Source organism: Schistocerca cancellata, chromosome 3, assembly GCF_023864275.1.
Source record: "Schistocerca cancellata isolate TAMUIC-IGC-003103 chromosome 3, iqSchCanc2.1, whole genome shotgun sequence".
Lineage (NCBI taxonomy): Eukaryota > Metazoa > Arthropoda > Insecta > Orthoptera > Acrididae > Schistocerca > Schistocerca cancellata.
The window spans coordinates 437301464-437322749 of NC_064628.1; the positions used below are offsets into that span (position 1 = coordinate 437301464).

A 21286-nucleotide genomic window follows, 5' to 3' on the forward strand; every position below is an offset into this window, starting at 1 on the left:
AACCAACCAACCAACAACAACCCATCCTCATTCAATTGTTGCAACTGCGAACAAAATTCAAAACGCTTGTCTTTGTGGTCGTCATTGAGCTTCTGCACTAGCTCCAGTTTGAATGGCTTCATAGACATATTCTGTCGCAGGACTTTCCTCATTGTCACTGGACTCATTTTGAGTTCGCGGGATGCACGACGCACCGATTTCTTTGGACTCCTTATGAATGTCTCTCGTACGCGCTCCACATTCACTTATACCGCAGTAACGTCACACTGGAACGTCTGCTTCCCTTTGCCAGGCACAAGCAACCCGCCGTAACGAATTTGTTGTGCCAATGGTAAATGGCCTTCCTTGTTGGTTCCTTTTTACCGTGCTTGGTTCTAAACATCAGCTGAACAGCTGTAGCGCACTTGTTATTGTCGAACTCCAACATACAGAAAGCTCGCTCCGCACCCGAACTCGCCATGTTTGCGACTAGCGCTGCCTATCGGCAAATTACCAAACTACGCTGTGGCGGTATACATGAAAAAAAACTTTCAGGGTTTTTCTTCAAAGTGACATATGTATGATATCTGTACAATGTGTTGTTCTTTGGCAACAAATAATTGAAAGTGTTCGCGGACCTTATGTACACCCTGTATGTGCTGAGTAACCGTGACGGACGGTCGTTGAAGAAGACTGTGACGAAAAATAAAGCGACGACAGCTGTAAAAGTCACTGCAGAACTGAACGTCGCACTCGCGAATTCTGTCGGCACCGGAACAACACGAAGGGTGCTTTGTATGAAGGAAATTGAAAAAGTGAGCTTGAATTCGAATACCATTCATTAGTGATGTAAATGCCCGTAACATGGCTACTCTGCAAAGTCGCATTACAACCAAAGAATATGTGAAAATTTTCACTGTTCAGGTCCATCCCATGGTATCACGTTTGTTCCTCAGTGGTGAAGCTCTATTCCAAAACGACAAAGCTCTGTTCACACAACTCGCATCGTCTAGTACTAATTCTTGAGCTCCAGGAAGAGTAGTCGCATTTCCCATGACCACCACAGTTGCTATCTCTCAATATTATTGAGCTATTCTGGCCTACTTTGGGGAGAAGGGTGCCTGATAGCTACCCACCTCCATCATCATTACCTGAACTTTCCACTATTTTTCTTGGAGAATGGTACAATATTCCCTTGAAACCGTGCAGTATCTGTAATTATCCATTCCAAAACGATTGGAAGCTGTCTCGAGCGCCAACGATTTTCTGACACCGCATTGTGCATGATAATGTGCTGTGTTTTTGGTGTTTTCATACGTTTATCTACCCGTCCTCCAAATCTAATACCCCTGTAAAAGTGATCTACGTGTGAATAAAACTGGTGCTACTACCACCACTTCTTTTCTGATACTACTAACGACGTATTAACATATTAGTAGTCACAGATATCCTGAGAACTACATCTTTTTTTATGAATCGTAAGACATCAGCAGGTCAATTTTTCTTTTAGAAAATCGCCAGTCCGCTTCCCATTTCGCTGTACAACGAGTCTGCAGTACTTCAGTTCGTCTTCGGCACGAACTTAAGTTATATCCCCTCCAAGAAAACACTCGGAGATGGCAGCGTATGAATCGATAGAAATCTGAAAGCGGCTGTTGGTATAGTATGCATTCCGGGCCTCTTGCAGCCCCATTGTACAATGAAGTATGTCTGTTTTGCATTTGGTAACAAAGGTATAGTACTGGACAATTTCTAAGAAAGTGAAATATATGTGAGTAATCTGGTAGACCCGAAACTTATAATAAGTGAATAGATCTCAAATAGTCGTAGGTGGTGCTTTGATTTTTTTCAACATTTATTTGTGGTTAGAAAAAAACAATGAGTCCCCATCCGGTCACTCTTCGTTTAACTTTTTTTATGTTTTGTGGACTTATTAATGACCACGTATAATTTTAAGTCATATTGCAGACATAGAGACAACACGTAACAATATGTTTGTTTTACTAAATCAGTACTATTGCATTCGGTTTTACTGTTGACTTTCCTGGACAGCTGTGCTGGTAAAAATGAATTAATTTTTTAGTTTTCTGTGTTTTATTGAAATTTATTTTAATTAACTTTGCATTGGAAGTGATGCTCTCTACTGAAATTATGAGATCATTCCGAGTGTGGTTCTATATGAAGTTGCTGGAAATGGTATGTCTTGTACTATTATACTATGCTTTACAATTGACTTTTTTGCACGTTAGTGCTGATTCAGCTTTTATTATTTTATATTAGACTATTATTTATGTTTTACACAATATTAGTAGTGCTGCCCTCTAGCGATACCACCTTACGTTATTGCTCCGCTAACGGTGCCTTTAGACTGTAACTCTAGTCAGCTGGTGGTTAGGTCTTTTTATTGTATACGACAGCACATGTGGTTTGCTTGACCTTTGTATGGACATTATTCAACGTCTTTGGCAATGCACGTAATGATCACAGATGGTATGTACTTCTGTTCTTCAAAACTGTGTACAATTAATTTCTTTTGCGGTTTACATAATCATATTTCCTTAGTTTGGTTGTATTGTATGATATCGTTATTTGCACCTGTCGTTATTAGTTGTCACCAGGTCATCTGATGATGCGCTGTGTCCGAAACGCTTAACGACCACAATAAAGGATTTAATACCGTCTGGATCTGCATATTTAAGCGACTTACCAGCATTTTTAAATTCACTGTCATAGATACAGAATTGAGGCTGTGTATTGTGCGAGGATGGCAAAGTATGAAATGGAAGATATTTGTTGAAAGTACAGAATATTATAATGCATTTAAATGCAATTGGTGTAACAGTATTGGCAAAATTTAATTCTTGTGTGGACGAACTCCATGGTATTTAAGTAGTTGGTAGTTATAACTTCTAGACGCGTGCTACACTACTGGCCATTAAACTTGTTACACCACGAAGATGACGTGATACAGACGCGAAATTTAACCGACAGAAAGAAGATGCTGTGATATGCAAATGATTAGCTTTCCAGTGCATTCACACAAGGTTGGCGCCGGTGGCGACACATACAACGTGCTGACATGAGGAAAGTTTCCAACCGATTTCTAATACACAAACAGCAGTTGGCCGGCGTTGCCTGGTGAAATGTTGATGTGATGCCTCGTGTAAGGAGGAGAAATGCTTACCGCCACGTTTCCGACTTTGTTAAAGGTCGGATTGTAACCTATCGCGATTGCGGTTTATCGTATCGCGACATTGCTGCTCGCGTTGGTCGGGATCCAATGACTGTTAGCAGAATATGGAATCGGTGGGCTCAGGAGCGTAATACGGAACGCCGTGCAGGATCCCAACGGCCTCGTATCACTAGCAGTCGAGATGACAGGCATCTTATCCGCATGGCTGTAACGGATCGTGCAGCCACGTCTCGATCCCTGAGTCAACAGATGGGGACGTTTGCAAGACAACAACCATCTGCACGAACAGTTCGACTACGTTTGCAGCAGCATGGACTATCAGCTCGGAGACCATGGCTGCGGTTACCCTTGACGCTGCATCACAGACAGGAACGCCTGCGATGGTGTACTCAACGAAGGACCTGGGTGCACGAATGGCAAAACGTCATCTTTTCGGATGAATCCAGGTTCTGTTTACAGCATCATGATGGTCGCATCCGTGTTTGGTGACATTGCGGTGAACGCACATTGGAGGCGTGTATTCGTCATCGCCATAATGGCGTTAAAAAAAAGTGGTTCAAATGCCTCTGAGCACTATGGGACTTAACTTCTGAGGTCATCAGTCCCCTAGAACTTAGAACTACTTAAACCTAATTAACCTAAGGACATCACACACATCCATGCCCGAGGCAGGATTCGAACCTGTGACCGTAGCGGACGCGCGGTTCCAGACTGTAGCGCCTAGAACCGCTCGGCCACTTCGGCCGGCCCAGAATGGCGTATCACCCGGTATAGGGTGCCATTGGTTACACGACTCGGTCACCTCTTGTTCGCATTGACGGCACTTTGAACAGTGGACGTTACATTTCAGATGTGTTACGACCCGTGGCTCTACCCTTAATTCGATCCCTGCGAAACCCTACATTTCAGCAGGATAATGCACGACCGCATGTTGCAGGTCCTGTACGGGTCTTTTTGGATACAGAAGATATTCGACTGATGCCCTGGCCAGCACGTTCTCCAGATCTCTCACCAATTGAAAACGTCTGGTCAATGGTGGCCGAGCAACTGGCTCGTCACAATACGCCAGTCACTACTCTTGATTAACTGTGGTATCGTGTTGAAGCTACATGGGCAGCTGTGCCTGTAAACGCCATCCAAGCTCTGTTTGACTCAATGCCCAGGCGTATCAAGACCGTTATTACGGCCAGAGGTGGTTGTTCTGGGTACTGATTTCTCAGGATCTATGCACCCAAATTGCCTGAAAATGTAATCACATGTCAGTTCTAGTATAATATATTTGTCCAATGAATACCCGTTTATCATCTTCATTTCTTCTTGGTGTAGTAATTTTAGTGGCCAGTGGTGTACGTGTGACAGCATAACGCAGCTACATCGTTACGTGAGGATGAGTACACAAATATAATTGTGTCCCCATTTCTCTTCCTTTGGGTAGGCGACTTGCTTTGACACTGTGCGAGGTTATGATGACTTGGTGCCTACTTCCTTTATAAAACTTCATGACCTTTGAATGTCGTGCATTGCAGACCAGTGCCACGGGAAAGGCATTGGGAAACCCGTGCCACCAGTGCCGAAGCATGTGGTCCCAAAAGCGCCGGTGGTGCAGGAGAAGAACTTCCGAGCGGACAACGTGGTGAACGCGATGCGCTCTCGAGCCCGGCAGCCCGTGCCGCGGTACGTGCTAACCCGCCGCGGCGACACGCGCCTTCTAGAGCCCTCCGGTACTGTTCCACGTTACGCCCTTAAGAAGGTAAGGCAACCCGCTTGTCAGCTAAAACAACAAGGCTCAGCACTGCACACACTCTGTTATGATTATATGTATTATTTACCATACAAAAATCTTCAACATGGACAACATTGCAAATTGCCAATCCCGAAGACAGACAGACATGTTATCGTTTACATTGTACTGGAACGGGCAGAAGTTGCATTCAGAACCTCGTCTGAATGTCTCGAATTAGCTTATTTCAGGTTGCACTAAATCATTTAAGACGAATTCCATGATTGACTAAGCACGCTCTTAACATTGCTTCAGGTCGCTGAAGAGCAAGGATATACGTGTTATAAAAACTTTATTGACGCGTTTCGGGCATCACCCACCATCAGAACATCTGTCGAGGAACACGACGATTGACACACTAGCATAAATTACGGAAGGCACATTAAGTGGAAACCTATTCAGATTCCTTGACAACCAAGCTCAGGTTCAATAAACAAGCTTGACATGAAGTATCGTGTCACGTGGTAATTCTACTGATGTTGGTACTCAGTTGACACGGACCAGCAGTTACAAGACAAGTTTCCATAACATACCACGAGGTGGAATGGTTGTAACGGGGCTAGGACCGAACGTTAAACGTCGAAAAATAAAATATTAACTTGATCAAATACTGAAAACTTGTAATGACGTGAAATAACAATAGATTATACACTCCTGGAAATTGAAATAAGAACACCGTGAATTCATTGCCCCAGGAAGGGGAAACTTTATTGACACATTCCTGGGGTCAGATACATCACATGATCACACTGACAGAACCACAGGCACATAGACACAGGCAACAGAGCATGCACAATGTCGGCACTAGTACAGTGTATATCCACCTTTCGCAGCAATGCAGGCTGCTATTCTCCCATGGAGACGATCGTAGAGATGCTGGGTGTAGTCCTGTGGAACGGCTTGCCATGCCATTTCCACCTGGCGCCTCAGTTGGACCAGCGTTCGTGCTGGACGTGCAGACCGCGTGAGACGACGCTTCATCCAGTCCCAAACATGCTCAATGGGGGACAGATCCGGAGATCTTGCTGGCCAGGGTAGTTGACTTACACCTTCTAGAGCACGTTGGGTGGCACGGGATACATGCGGACGTGCATTGTCCTGTTGGAACAGCAAGTTCCCTTGCCGGTCTAGGAATGGTAGAACGATGGGTTCGATGACGGTTTGGATGTACCGTGCACTATTCAGTGTCCCCTCGACGATCACCAGTGGTGTACGGCCAGTGTAGGAGATCGCTCCCCACACCATGATGCCGGGTGTTGGCCCTGTGTGCCTCGGTCGTATGCAGTCCTGATTGTGGCGCTCACCTGCACGGCGCCAAACACGCATACGACTATCATTGGCACCAAGGCAGAAGCGACTCTCATCGCTGAAGACGACACGTCTCCATTCGTCCCTCCATTCACGCCTGTCGCGACACCACTGGAGGCGGGCTGCACGATGTTGGGGCGTGAGCGGAAGACGGCCTAACGGTGAGCGGGACCGTAGCCCAGCTTCATGGAGACGGTTGCGAATGGTCCTCGCCGATACCCCAGGAGCAACAGTGTCCCTAATTTGCTGGGAAGTGGCGGTGCGGTCCCCTACGGCACTGCGTAGGATCCTACGGTCTTGGCGTGCATCCGTGCGTCGCTGCGGTCCGGTCCCAGGTCGACGGGCACGTGCACCTTCCGCCGACCACTGGCGACAACATCGATGTACTGTGGAGACCTCACGCCCCACGTGTTGAGCAATTCGGCGGTACGTCCACCCGGCCTCCCGCATGCCCACTATACGCCCTCGCTCAAAGTCCGTCAACTGCACATACGGTTCACGTCCACGCTGTCGCGGCATGCTACCAGTGTTAAAGACTGCGATGGAGCTCCGTATGCCACGGCAAACTGGCTGACACTGACGGCGGCGGTGCACAAATGCTGCGCAGCTAGCGCCATTCGTCGGCCAACACCGCGGTTCCTGGTGTGTCCGCTGTGCCGTACGTGTGATCATTGCTTGTACAGCCCTCTCGCAGTGTCCGGAGCAAGTATGGTGGGTCTGACACACCGGTGTCAATGTGTTCTTTTTTCCATTTCCAGGAGTGTATAAGAAGGGGTTTTCTTTTGAGGAGAACTAGAATTAAAAATTTGAAATGTGGGCAGATTACATTTAAACAAAAACACACAAATAATACACGTGTTAGGTGAAAGGGATTATGAGAAGGGATGGAAGGGAAGACAGGGTGACAAGATAGGGGCACTGGACAATTCAGTACTTAAAATACTGAGGAGAAATCAACTAGAAATCAACTGGGTATTGCAAAACTGCATGACTGAAAATACGTTTCAATTTATTTAGAGCGCACAAATACAACAATAAATTACACCGGCGCTGTATGTGTGAGGATGTGATATATCCATTATCTTATGTTCAATCCATGAGTTTGTAAAGACAGGAAGAGACGCAGACAAATAGGAACAAAAACGAGGAGACGGGGAATGAGCAAAATTACATATTTATTAACTTTTAGTGCTACCGAACTAACAAAGTTACAACAAATACGGTATAGTATAATTACAAAGACCCTGAAGTAGTAATGAAAAAAAATTATGAGGGCTTGTAACAGATTGAACACAAGCAAATATTACCCATTTACAGGGATCGTAAAGTAGCGAAGAAAATACAATAATATTTTTCCGGTTTTATGAGAGACCGTCCATTATATCATCAGTTAAAAACAAATTGCTCTAGCCGGACGATAGTCAAAAAAATGTTTACTTATACAACAGTTGAGGCCTTGAGACCCATGAGGGTCTAAAGAACACTGTCTTTGGTTTTGAGATTATTCCACGAATACCTGACCTTTATTGATCTTGCAGTGAACCAGTTTCATCTATATCTGTAGAACCACACTGTGTGTATGAACATTCACATCTAGGCGCTTCAGTTCGGAACCTCGCTGCTGCTACGATCGCAGGTTCGAATCCTGCCTCGGGCATGGATGTGGGTGATGTCCTTAGGTTAGTTAAGTAGTTCTAAGACGAGGGGACTGATGACCTCAGATGTTCAGTCCCATAGTGCTTAGAGCCATTTGAACCATTTCAACATTCACAAAAAGCTGTCTCATAAATTTCAGTTTCATAAGGGCCCAAATCAGAAAATTTATCTGTTCTGCATTGCTCTGTTGGTATCTAGGGTTGACTTCATAATTTGGTGTCTACATCATTTATGTAGTAGTAATACTTTGTAGTCGGAGGTGTATCGGCAGTTTTATCTGAACCTAAGGTCCATAGATGTGCTTAATGGAAATGATAATGAAGACCCTGACATGTCGGAATATGTCATAGCAGCGTGTGTGATAAATTTCGTGTATGTTCTTTGTGTTGTGGTTCTGTCAAATGACACTATTGTCACTAGCCTATATATGGAAATAATTATAGTCCTAAACATTAATTAATATTTCATAACATAAAGTGGGTACATAATTTTTTTGAAGGAAGCTTACGACGTTGGGACTTGGCTAAAAAGCAATTCAGACCTATGTGACCGGAGTTTTATTATAAATTTGATTTTCACGAACATCTATTTTTCACAGAACTTTGTTTATGTGCTTTGTGCGCTTATGGTTCTCAGTGCCTCAACTGACTGTGGGGAAACACAGGAGAGGGGAGGAAAGAAGGGGAGGAGTTGTGAGTAAGTAACGAGGAGAGTAAGCAGCATGGGCTAGGAAAGAAGTTAATGGAGCAGGGAATGAAGGGCGAGGGGGGGATTGGGGTGTGTGTATAATTTATTTATTCTGTTCCTTCCTTTTCTTGTCCATGTCTAATCGTCTCCCCCATTGCCGGCAGTGTGGCCGTGCGGTTCTAGGCGCTTCAGTCTGGAACCGCGCGACCGCTACGGCCGCAGGTTCGAATCCTGCCTCGGGCATGGATGTGTGTGATGTCCTTAGGTTAGTTAGGTTTAAGTGGTTCTAAGTTCTAGGGGACTGATGACCTTAGATGTTAAGTCCCATAGTGCTCAGAGCCATTTGAACCATTTCGTCTTCCCCATTAAATTCTCTCGAGTTTCCAGCCGCGTCAAGTTGTTTAAAATCTAGAGGGTTTCGGCCGAGTAATCCTTGGCTACTGTCAAATGGCGACTGTCTTGATTGCTGCTACCATCCTTATATAGCCACGCTACCTTCTGTGACGTCACTAATGCCCACTTCAGTGCCATATAAGATAATATTTTCGTTGCGAACCCTCCGCCCCGCTTCAACCTTCCGATGGCCTGATCCCAAGCCGTGCTTACTTGCAGGCTGCTGTCCCTATTGAGGGTGTCGTCACAAATTTTCATTGTGAGCTTCATTGGATCACCGACTTACAGACTCGTGAAACATCTGGCCAGCATCCTTACTCCTCATGTTGATCACTGTGTGCAACACATCAAGAATACGATTGACTTCATGCGACGAATTAAATTCCTGCGTCTTGGAGAAGGAGATACTATGGTCAGTTTGGCGTCATTATTCACGCGCGTTACCATCAAAGAGTCTATAGATCTTCTCTCCCAGTACTGCACGATACTGTGGTGGGTTTATTTAAGCACACTCTGACGTCATCGTATTTTTGTGTCATGGAGAACGTTCTAGTCACACGGATAGCGTAGCGATGGGGAGCCCATTAGCTCCAGTTATAGGCAACCTATTTATGGAGTACTTTTAGAACATCACCCTGAAAAGCCTAGTTGCTTATACCGTTAAGCCGACGACATGTTCGTTGTCTAGTCTCATGGACGTGAAATGTTGGGAGAATTCTTGGATCGTCCGCAGCTCGTGGTCTAGCGGCCGTGCGAAGCGGTGGTCCGATACTTCCGCCTGTGCGGCGTGTGCGAGTATTTGTTTACTTGTGGACTTAGTCTGCGCGCGGTCTAGTAACAATGATCATGGCGAACGAGTACAGGAAAGAAAGTTCTGCAACGTTCGCAGGAGAGCTTCTGTAAAGTTTGGAAGGTAGGAGACGAGGTACTGGCAGAAGTAAAGCTGTGAGTACCGGGCGTGAGTCGTGCTTCGGTAGCTCAGATGGTCAGTTCGGCGCTAGCGGCCGTGCGAAGCGGAGGTCCGATACTTCCGCCTGTGCGGCGTGTGCGAGTGTTTGTTTACTTGTGGACTTAGTCTGCGCGCGGGCTAGTAACAACGATCATGGCGAACAAATACAGGAAAACTACCTTACGATTCAATTTCTGCAAAGACTACGAACGACCAAAGGCTTTAGCAGTGGAACGATTCATTCGAGAGGACGTCAAGATACCGCCAAACGATATTGTCGGAATTCATCTGTCCATCGTTAGTCCCACGGTGTATGTTAAGATGGTAAATGACGCGGCGTGTGAGAGAATTCTACAGGCGACAAAAGCAGGTCTCCGATTTTGCCATAGTGACGGGAATGTCGGCACGGTAACTGTAGAACATGCTGGTCTGGGTGTACGGACAATACGTGTTTTTGAGCTGCCATTTGAGCTCCCGGCTGACGAAGTTATCGAGGCTTTTAAGCCATACGGCACGGTACATGGTCACACAGCAGAACGCTGGACACAATTCGCCACGTACCCAGTTCTTAACGGAGTGCGACAGATCACTATTGATCTTCAGAAGCATGTACCGTCCTATCTGACAATTGGTGGTTGTCGGGCGGTGGTGATTTACGATGGTCAACCACGTACATGTTCTGGCTGTGGCCAGGAGGGACACCTCAGGTCGAACTGTATGCAACGGCGGATTACGCAACTGCCTTCAGATGTGCGGGAGCCGTCGCCGGCGATGACAGTACTACCGATCACCTATGCCAACGCCCTCACTGCGTCCGCTGATGACCGAAAAGACACAGCCCTGGTGGAAGATCAAGATGGCACTCTCCGAAACCTTGTAGAAGACGTCGGGATGACAGAGGATGCTGCTCCATCGAGCATACATTCTACGGCGACAACATCAGATGACACCGAGCTCCCACCAAGCACAACGATAGTACACGAAGCAGTTCCAGCCACTACGGATGCTGTTCCGTCTGGAACGCACTCTGTGACGACAACATCAGTTTCGACCGAACTCCCGCCAAGTCCAACGATGGGACTCGAAACGCTTCCTGTTCCTACGGATGCTTTTCTGTCGGGCAGCCGTGATTCCCTACAATCTGAGGACACGGAAGGAAGATCACGCAAACAACGTTCCCCGAAAAGGAGGAAACGGCGGCGTCGCACGACATCTCCTAGGGATGACTCCCCTTGCCCCGACGACGATGTGCCTGTGGACCAAGACGACACAACAGCTTCTACGAAACCGGATGAGGCAATGGAAACTGTTCGATCAGACCCGCAGCGGTCTGTCACATTGACGGTACCGGGACGTGGTGATGCTGAAGAGGAATCACAACCAGTTGGCTCTCCAGACGCAGAAGCTGTGGCAATGGACACGAATATATCACTGCCTGCAAAGATGTGGTATGACGATATTGAAGAGGCGCCGGACGTCATACAGAGGCAGCCGGCACTCACGAAGACGGCCTAATAATTGTTGAAGGTGAAGGGAGAGGGGCGAGAGAACGTCTTCTAACTCAGCCCCCAGCGCCGATGCAGGGAGATGGTGTTGCGCATCGACAGAGTGGGATTCAACGCCATGCGAACCGTATTGCGACATTCAATATAAATGACGTGCGTTCACCGGCCAAAATACACCTACTGAAGGAAACGATTTGGGCATCTGATGTGGATATTGCTTTGCTGCAGGAAGTCCACATAGCTGCACTCCCATACATCGCAGGTTACCAATCCTATTCGTCACATGGAGATCACAATGGGAGTGGGGTGGCAGTTTACGTGCGAGATGGCTTCCCAGTGGAAAACGTGTGTTACCTTCCGTCGGCCAGGGGAATGGCTTTCACGACGTTTGGGACACGCATCATCAATCTTTATGCACCGTCGGGAAACAATCGGCGGCGGGAAAGGGCGCGATTTTATGCAGAAGACATTGCCCCACTTTTCCATGGACGTTATGAATGTGTAATAATTGGTGGAGATTTCAACTGTGTTCTCAGCCAGAAAGACCAATGGCCGCAAGCAAACATCAGCCAAGAGTTGCGAATCGTTGTCAACGACCTTGTACTTAGTGACACGTGGGAATTACGACATGGAGATGCACCGGGATACACCTATGTGACAAGTCATTCGGCGAGCAGGTTAGATCGTATTTATATCTCACGCGCTCATGCAAATGATGTCCAGGGCGCGGAACGCTGGCCATTGGCATTTTCCGATCACAGCGCTTACATCTGTACGGTGCTTCTTCCCCGTAGAGAGGTGTGGAACAGTAAGGCCCAGTGGAAATTAAACATTCAACATCTACATGATCCTGAATGCCGTCACCGGATCCTTGAGACATGGACGATGTGCGAGCGAAGGGTTGGAAGGTATGCGACGAAGCTTGATTGGTGGCTGACTTGTGCTAAACCGGCGCTTCGCCGTACGTTCATCTCATATAGCAGGGAGATGGCAGAATGACGCCGCCGTACGACCGACTTTTATTTTGCAGCGCTGCGCGACCTGGACGATGGTCCGCCGGGACAGGACGTCTGGATCGAACGCAAAAGGATAAAAGCTAAACTAGTGGCTTTAGGCACGAGATTCCTTCCATGCACCACGTCGTGAATGAACGAAAGCACCGACGACGCGTTTTGGTACGGGAATTAATTACCCGCGAAGACCGAAGAGTGACGCGTCAAGCGGACATTGTCTCTGCATTCGTCGACCATTACCAACACATCTATCGGGAAGAAGCAGCCCCTGTCGATGACCTCGAACGTATAGCCACGTACGTCTCCCGTACACTGACGGTGGACGCCGCGGGAACCTTACTGGAAGCCATTAGCTGTGGGGAAGTACATGATGCGATCGCAAAGGGTGCGTTGAATCGGTCCCCAGGCATTGATGGACTTCCTGCTGAATTTTATCGAGAATTTCGCAACGAAATGGCACCGCGATGGACGGAAATGTACAACGAGATGTTAAATTCCGATGCGCCTATTCCACCAGCTTTTATGGAAGGCCTCTTGGTGCCAGTACATAAACCGAAGCCAGGAATTACGGTCACACATTATCGCCCCATCACCCTGCTTAATGCCGACTATAAGATCTTTGCACGGTTGCTAGCGTCCCGATGTCGCATGTTAATTCGTAGCGTTCTCTCTCCAGAACAGACGACACCGGGTGGATCGGTGAATGTGCAAACAGCTACTGGCGAATGCCGTGATGTGATAGCGCTGGCGGAGGAGTGCCGGCTTAAAGCGGCGATGGTGGCGGTTGATTTTGACAGTGCTTTTGATAAGGTGCGCCACAACTATCTGTACGCTGTACTGGAACAAATGGGATTTCCAGACCGTTTTACTGGTCTCATTAGAAGGATTTATGGGGGCGCACAATCCTTGGTACAGGTTAATGGGCGTATAGCAGGGCTCATTCAAATTCGACGATCCATTCGCCAGGGCTGCCCTCTTTCGATGCTGCTGTTCGCGATAGCGTTGGAACCATTAATTGCGAGGCTCACAAATTCTCTTTCTGGGATGGAACTGCGGGGCTACACCTTCAAATGTCGTGCCTATGCGAACGACCTCCTGCTGCTCGTTCGTTCTGAAGAAGAGGTGAAGACGGTCCTTGAACTGTTGTTGGACCACAGCGTGACGGCGGGTAGTGCAGTGAACATGAGCAAATCGGCAGCAGTGCCTGTTGGAAGGGGACTTACGCCGGAAGAAATCAGTCCGTTTCCTTATGTGCAACGATTCCGCTATCTCGGCATAGACTTTACCTCATCTGTAAAACATACTGCGGCAGTTAACTACCGACGTATTTTACAGACAACACGTACCATGGTCCGACAACATCTCCTACGGCGCCTTGATCCTTTGCAGCGAGTCGAATATCTGAACACTTATGTGGTTTCTCGAATAGTGCGTATTTCGCAGATCCTGCCCCTAACACTCACGCTCGGACGTCGACTTAAATCAGCACTAGGCTATTTTGTGATGATTGGATCGCCCCTCAAGGTGCGATACGCAACGCTCACGCTCCGTACGGACAAGGGGGGACTCGGACTTACGAATGTTCACTGCCGAGCGACGGCGCTCCTTCTAGCCACTATGTACAAGCAATGGCGTAGCGGGCGTGATTCCCTTACATCCCGCCTACTGGATCTCCTAGTTCCAGCGTCCCTCACACCTCCGGTGGCGGTGGGCAACATTACGTCACATTTTGCGCATGTATCAACATTTATCGTGGAACTTAGTTATATCAGAGACGTGCTTCCGCGCATGAGACCACCATGCGCGAAGGATTTTTATGTTTGGCTGCTACGACGGATAAGTCGTAATGTCATTGAACTCAAACACCCCAAGTTGCATTGGCCGAAGATTTGGAGATATGTGCACCAAAAATTCCTTCCTACCTTCGTTCGGGCACTGTGGTTCTCTGTCACCTGTGGCAAGTTCAACACCAACCAACGACTCCATGCAATTGGACTAGTGGACAATCCACTATGCCCGAAATGTCGCCAAGTGGATGACGACCATCACCGCTTAACTTGTATCGCGGTGTAGGACGTATGGCTCCTAGGAAGACAGATGGTGGCTTGCTACCTCCGTGTGACCCCGCAACATATTACACCTGCTTCCTTCTTACATCCGGAAAGTGACTACTTTCCGGCGACTAAATCACACTCGATCATCTAGGTCAAAGGTGGGACGATCGCTTACCTCTATGGGGATGCTGCCAAGTCGCGACTCGACTTTTGGTATTTCTTGCAGCAAGCTCACAATGAGGTTCATAGATGGTTACAGTATCGGAAAACCTTTGCCAACTATCTTCAGGCAGTCTTCCTCGACCCCCCACGCAGTTGGGATGTGCCGGGTGCAGTCGGTGTGCACATTTGACAGCTGATAATGAACCTCACGCTTCTCTCACCGCTCCATAAATAATGCACATACTATACCATGAAATGATCTACATGTTCCAATTAACAGAGTGATCTTTATGGAAAATAAATAAATAAATAAATAAAAACAACATCCCTGTATCCCTGTTCCTTTACATTTGTGATTTGTTTTAAAATGATTTTTTTGTATTTGCAGAGGATAAAAAAAAGTGGCTAGCGTTTCTGCCTCTGGATCACGGGGTCCTGGGTTCGATTCCAGGCGGGGTTTGGGATTTTCTCTGCTCGGGGACTGGGTGTTTGTGTTGTCCTCATCATTTTATCTTCATAATAATTCGTGACAGTAACTCCATTGGACTGTGTAAAGAATCGAACTGTGTAAAAATTGTTTTTTTTTTTTTTTTTTTTTTACGGGCGCTGATGACCGCGTAGTTTAGCGCCCCACAAAGCAATCATCATCATCATTATCGTCGTACTTGATTTACTCGAGACACCTTGGCTTCCACTCCACGCGAAACGAAATCCAATGAGGTTCCAGAAAACACGGAACAATACATAGTTTAATGTTTACATGACGTTTATTCTTAAGATTAACGGAGTATAGCAGAGCATGCCCTAGAAAACAGACATCTTACTGCAGCCAACGAGACGACTTTTATCAGTACATACTGCCAATGCATTCGTATCTTAATATTCTTCCTCACAGAATCAGTAGACACACGTTCCAAGTACACTCATTACAGACATTTACAACATGTAGTTGCACGCCACTCATGACGCTAAAGAACGGCAGGCTACACCAATAAGGTTATTATCAAGAATGACAAAACGAGATGTCTATGAAAGTGTATGGAGCACCACTTTAATTGTCAAAAGCCTTTTGAAAATCGGTAGAGACAGTTTGTTAGAAGAGTAATTTAGCGATCCGAATACCTTTCTAGAGAGTGATTTTATATGCATGAAGCGCATTGCCGCCATGCTCATTGAGGGAACCGCAAGCGTTCGCTGGCTTATTTAGATAATATTCCTATTCATGCAGGAACTGAGATGCGTCGTTTGTCAGCAGCGTTGAACTAATGCAGCGGCTTCTCCTCTGATGCAAAATACTGTTCCACTCACGGAATTTTACACAGTATATTGTTTATTTTGATGGAATTTTAGGGCTAGCATCTTTCCCGACCAGTACTCAAACGTTTCCCTTGACGTCGCAGTTACAAAGACAATAGTTATGCTGACTTTAATTTACAAAGTTTGGTTACGACAGGGTCTCTCAGGATAGCATTGAACTGGAGGTGTATTTTAGCTGTAGAGGGGGCTGAACCAGTGGGAATACTAGTGAGACCGAGCGAGGTGGCGCACTGTTTTAGCACTCTGGGCCCGCATTCGGAAGGACGGCGGTTTAAACCCGCGTCTGGCAATCTTGATGTTAGGTTTCCCGTGATTTCTCTGAATCGCTTTGCACAAATGCCGTCATGGTTCCTTTGAAAGGACACGTCCGATTTCCTTCCCCATACTTTTCTTATCCGAGCTTGTGTCCCGTACCTAATTACCTCGTTGTCAACGGGACGTTAAACACTAATCTCCTCCTCCAAAACTAGATGCTGTGAATCAAGCCAATCAACCTAACAAACGAGTTACAAAAAGAGGCGTTGGACGTTTAGGAGGGGCGCGTGATTTTAAGCACTGACTTTGCTGTAGTGAGTAGGAAACATTTGAAGTCAAGTGTAGAGTTATTTACCGCAAGGGTGTGTCATGGTTTATTCATGAAATTATTTTAATTGGTAAGATCAGGACACTCAGGCCTTCTCTTACACACTCAGAAATTCCCTTTATACTTTACACAGAAATGTGCGTGAGTAAATGAGTTACCCAATGCAATAATAAAAAAAGAAATATTCAGAGTCCAGTATACTGTCGGTGAAGAGGTCCTTAAACACGGAGGATACGCTTGTGTACGGCAAGGACGGTGGAAAAGATGTCGTCGATATGCTTTTCAAAGGAACAATCACGGAATTTTATTTTAAGTACTAGCTGACAGATCCGGCATTGCCCGGGCGCGGATATTGCCAATTTCCTATTGGAAACGAAAACAAAAAATGAACTGTGTTTAAGTAGGCGGAGCTGCTTCACGTGTCTACAACGCGATTTTGTAAACGTCTCTATGGCAACGCCTCTTCAAAGCTCTGTAGACTGCTATTTTCGTCTAAAGCCGTTTGCGCTTCGCAGTTTAAAGCTGTCAAAAGCGCTGTCAATTGTCAGGGATTTCCTTAAGCTGATTCGACTTAGTGTCATAGTAGTAAAGAATAAATGTTTAAAACTTTACGCATACTGCGGTATTTTCCATGCATCTCATTGGACTACGTGTCTTACAGTTAGTTGTGTAGTCTCACTCAGTGGCTTATTTAGATACGGTGTTTATGACGTGATATCTCCTGAACGATGATAGGTTGGTGGTTCTTACCGCACAGCGTTTGTTGTATGACAGTAAGAGATATGTTTACTAAGTCTGGTTGAATTCGGTCCAGTGGTTTAGAAGAAGGCGTGGAACTTACATACGTACATCCATTTTTGTAATATGCATGGATTGTGGGAAACAACGATAAACCGAAATCTAAAAGGTCGGACGGAGATTTGAACCACGATCATGTCGAATGCGATTCTAATATCCTACCGCTGCGTATCTCCGTTCAGTGAAAATAAGTATAGGTTATAATGGCAAACATAGTTATTACAATGTCAGTAATATGAACATTGTGAACCTTCCTCGTAGTATAATGTACCCGTGAGGTGAGAGTAGTGATATGCTAAGAGAAAGGCAGTACCGAAGTACTGAAATTTTCAGGAGTTTATTGGTTTCATTCTATAACTGTGACATTCAAGTCTCACATTTTATCCACACAAATTTTTTGTGACCGAACTTCGTCGAATTACATGAAATGACTGACTCACATGTATAGTAGTAGTATGCGTTTACTAAAAACGGATCCCTTTTCAGAAAACTGCGATTTCCACAGAATTCATTGGGTTTAATTGCCTTTCATATTAATGATGTTGTTTTACAATTAGGTTACCTACATTCTCAGATATAAAATCTAAATGTCATACATATTACATACATTATTACACAAATAGCAGTAAGTTAGGATTTTTGTTAATACTTGAAGAGACACAGCAAAAAGTGGCTGGTTGCTGCATTTTTCCAAGTAATTTAATCCACAGCCACGGAACTCGTTCATCACTAACACGGGTGAAGTGAAGTTCAGATTTTTGTTTCCTCTTCCTCCTTCCTCTGCACGTGTAACAAATTAATGAGTTTTACATTACTATATAACTTCCTACATTTTGAAGCGTTCTCGAATTCTATGCAAATGATACCATCTATTTTAAAACAACAGTACCCCAGTATATATAAACGTTGAGAGAGTATGTAAAAAATAAATCTTCACCCCCCCCCCCCTTTCCTTACCAACACTATAATGTACACAAGAGTTTTAGGGCGGAGCGCTTCACAGGAAAAAATAACATAACGGTCATGGTACTTTTGTTAGATATAATCTTTTATCTTTCCAGCAAAGTTCTACGAGGCATTAATCGTGGATTTGTTTTTCGAGGCTTAAAATCGACATCTCTGATAAGTTTCGCGAAGTTTCCTTGCGAAAGAGTCTAGCACTTTCAAAGCAGCGCCAGACTTCATTAACGGGGGAAATCGGCTTTACCCTTGAACGCCAGTCTCGTCTTCAGGCTCCAGCTGGACAGTATAAGTCTTTGAGAATGTTGACAGTGTATACCAGTGAAACTTTACAGAAAATTTATTCGGTAGATTGGCTTAGTTATGAAAAAGATGGTGGTAGAAATTCACTCAACGGAATGGATCAACAAAATAATTTGATCCCCATGCTAGTTGGCCTTATCATTGAACCAAGCGATGTTTTGTAGAGAACACTTGCGAATTCACAGAGAAAATGATTGCAGATGATTTAAAAGAAGATGAAAAGATGAAGTTCACTGTAAAATCTGTGGCAGGGATACTTGTTATTGCGTAAATGTTGGAAATTTTCCTGGTCTGTTACGGATTTATGCGGAAAAATGATTCTTCATGTGTCTCTGTAGGTTATGCTATCAGGAGAAGTTTATATTCATGACCCCAAGTACAGCAGTATGAAGGCTGTTGGAGAAGATACATAGGTTGTCTCTTGAAGATGGATTGTAGTAACTTTTCTTTTTTCGAATGTCTGCTAGGTTGAGTGTTTTAGACATTTCTATAACAATTTCTCACTATGAAGCATGCATGTGACACAGCACGCTGCTGTTATTTGTGTATGCTCGATACTCTCTATTGGCCCGAATTAATACGGAACTCATGCACCGTAACAGTACTGGGCCATATAATTGTTTTACATACAGTCTTCGTCATATGAAAACGACAGTAGTAAATGACATTCCCATAGAACTAGGGAATCAGCCAATTGTAAAATTTCCTCCTGATCGTCACATACGAAGTGGTGAAATAAATGTTGCCACATAGCAATGACTGCTGGAATTCGGTGTATAATTGGAAAATGGAGGAAAATGCCTAGTCTGTAGAGGTCTATGACGTTTGTCAAGTTCTGAAAATATTCAGCTTTGTAAAATAGTTTTGGATTGACATTAGCATATCTTTGATAATTCGCTTAGTAATTTATTAAGCATTAGTTGTACAGTAAGTTTATATATTGGAGAAGAGATTATCGTGCTATCGGGGCGTTAATATGCCTGCAGGACTATCCACTTAACGAGAAAAAAAGTTTGCATTTCCAGTGAATCATGGGAGTACAACGCTAGCGAGAAACGTCAATATTTTTATGTAAGTATATTGATTTTTATTAGTTTTGCATTATTTTGTTTTCGTTTTGTATTGCAGATGAGAAAATATAAAAGGAAAAAGTCTTTCTGTGGGTCTAGAATGTAATGCAAAATGATGTTAAACGTTACCGTGAGGCTGAGGCTGAGGCTGATCGATGCAGTGAAAATATTTGAGGTGCGGCATTCCTGTCTACGAAGATGACTGCAGTTTGGAAAAGATTATCCAGCAAAGTTAAAACGTGGTCAAGAAATAAGGAACAAGAAAGATCAAGGGATAAGGTTGGTTGGTTTGGGGAAGGAGACCAGACAGCGTGGTCATCGGTCTCATCGGATTAGGGAAGGATGGGGAAGGAAGTCGGCCGTGCCCTTTCATAGGAACCATCCCGGCATTTGCCTGGAGTGATTTAGGGAAATCACGGAAAACCTAAATCAGGATGGCCGGACGCGGGATTGAACCGTCGTCCTTCCGAATGCGAGTCCAGTGTCTTACCACTGCGCCACCTCGCTCGGTTCAAGGGATAAGGAAGACCAGGAAACGATACAGTGCAAGTAGTAGACCAGGTTTGCTATTTGGGCAACCAAATAACTGACGATGGCAAAAGAAGTGAAGATATAAAATCTGTAAACATTTTCAAAGCGACAATCCAACAGCTGCATAAAAGGGATTTCGCTCAACAGACATTTTTCATTAGATGGAAACTCAATAGCTAAACATGAGTTTTAGCTGAGTACTGCACTGTCGAACCAAGGAAAAACACCAAAGGGATACGACCTTCAGTCTACGTCACCTCCCACTAGTCCAGTTCATGATAACAATGACACATCAAATTATTATCATTCATTCCAAGTCTTGCTGCAGTCCCAAAAAAGTCTGCATTAACATCTTCCGCCCAGGAAACATAAAACGTTACACCTTACATCCCCAGAAAATATAAATGAAACTAAAAAATATTGGAAAACAAAAGGAAAAAGTCTTCTCAGCCATAGTGCTCGAAGAGACGCCAGGTTAAGAAGAGACTACACCCACAGGATGACTCAACAGAATCAGGTTCACGGGAATCCTCTGAAGAAAGCGATGAAGATAGTGAAACCTCTTACAAGGAACTGTCTTGTTTGCTTTTGAAGTTTAAATACGGCGACCCAGTACCGGCGAAACTTTCTGACTGCATTCAGTGTGCAGCAACAGCATGGAATGGTACCATGAGAAATGTGTTACTGCAGTGGGGAAGAAAATGTTTAATTGTGGGAAATGTGTTGTTATTTTAATGTGAGAAGAACTTTTTGGTTATGAACCTATTCGCCGGACTTAACGACTCGAGTCGCCTTACTTCTTCAAGTAAGGCAAATAGGGTCCAAGTAGCTCGTTTTTCAATTAACTTTGTGAAACCATGAACAATATTTATGTATATTTATACTGGGTGATTATAAAAGAACAGATTTCATTTGTTTATTACAGACAAACTATGAAACACATTTTTAGGTAAAAGAACATACTTCTCAAGTACATGCGACAAAAATATGTTTTGTGAAAATACTTTAACAAATTTTTACCGAATTAAGCCGACCTTACCCTGCT

The 21286-nt window shown here is 45.0% G+C and overlaps 1 protein-coding gene across 1 annotated transcript in view; it reads left to right on the top strand.

The window, feature by feature from the left end:
* Positions 1-21286, top strand: part of LOC126176355 (enkurin) — a 115161-nt gene that overhangs the window by 72323 nt on the left and 21552 nt on the right. Inside the window, exon 3 of the mRNA XM_049923509.1 lies at positions 4699-4922. Within this exon, the coding sequence (XP_049779466.1) occupies positions 4699-4922 (224 nt within the window). The remainder of the gene's footprint in view (positions 1-4698; positions 4923-21286) is intronic.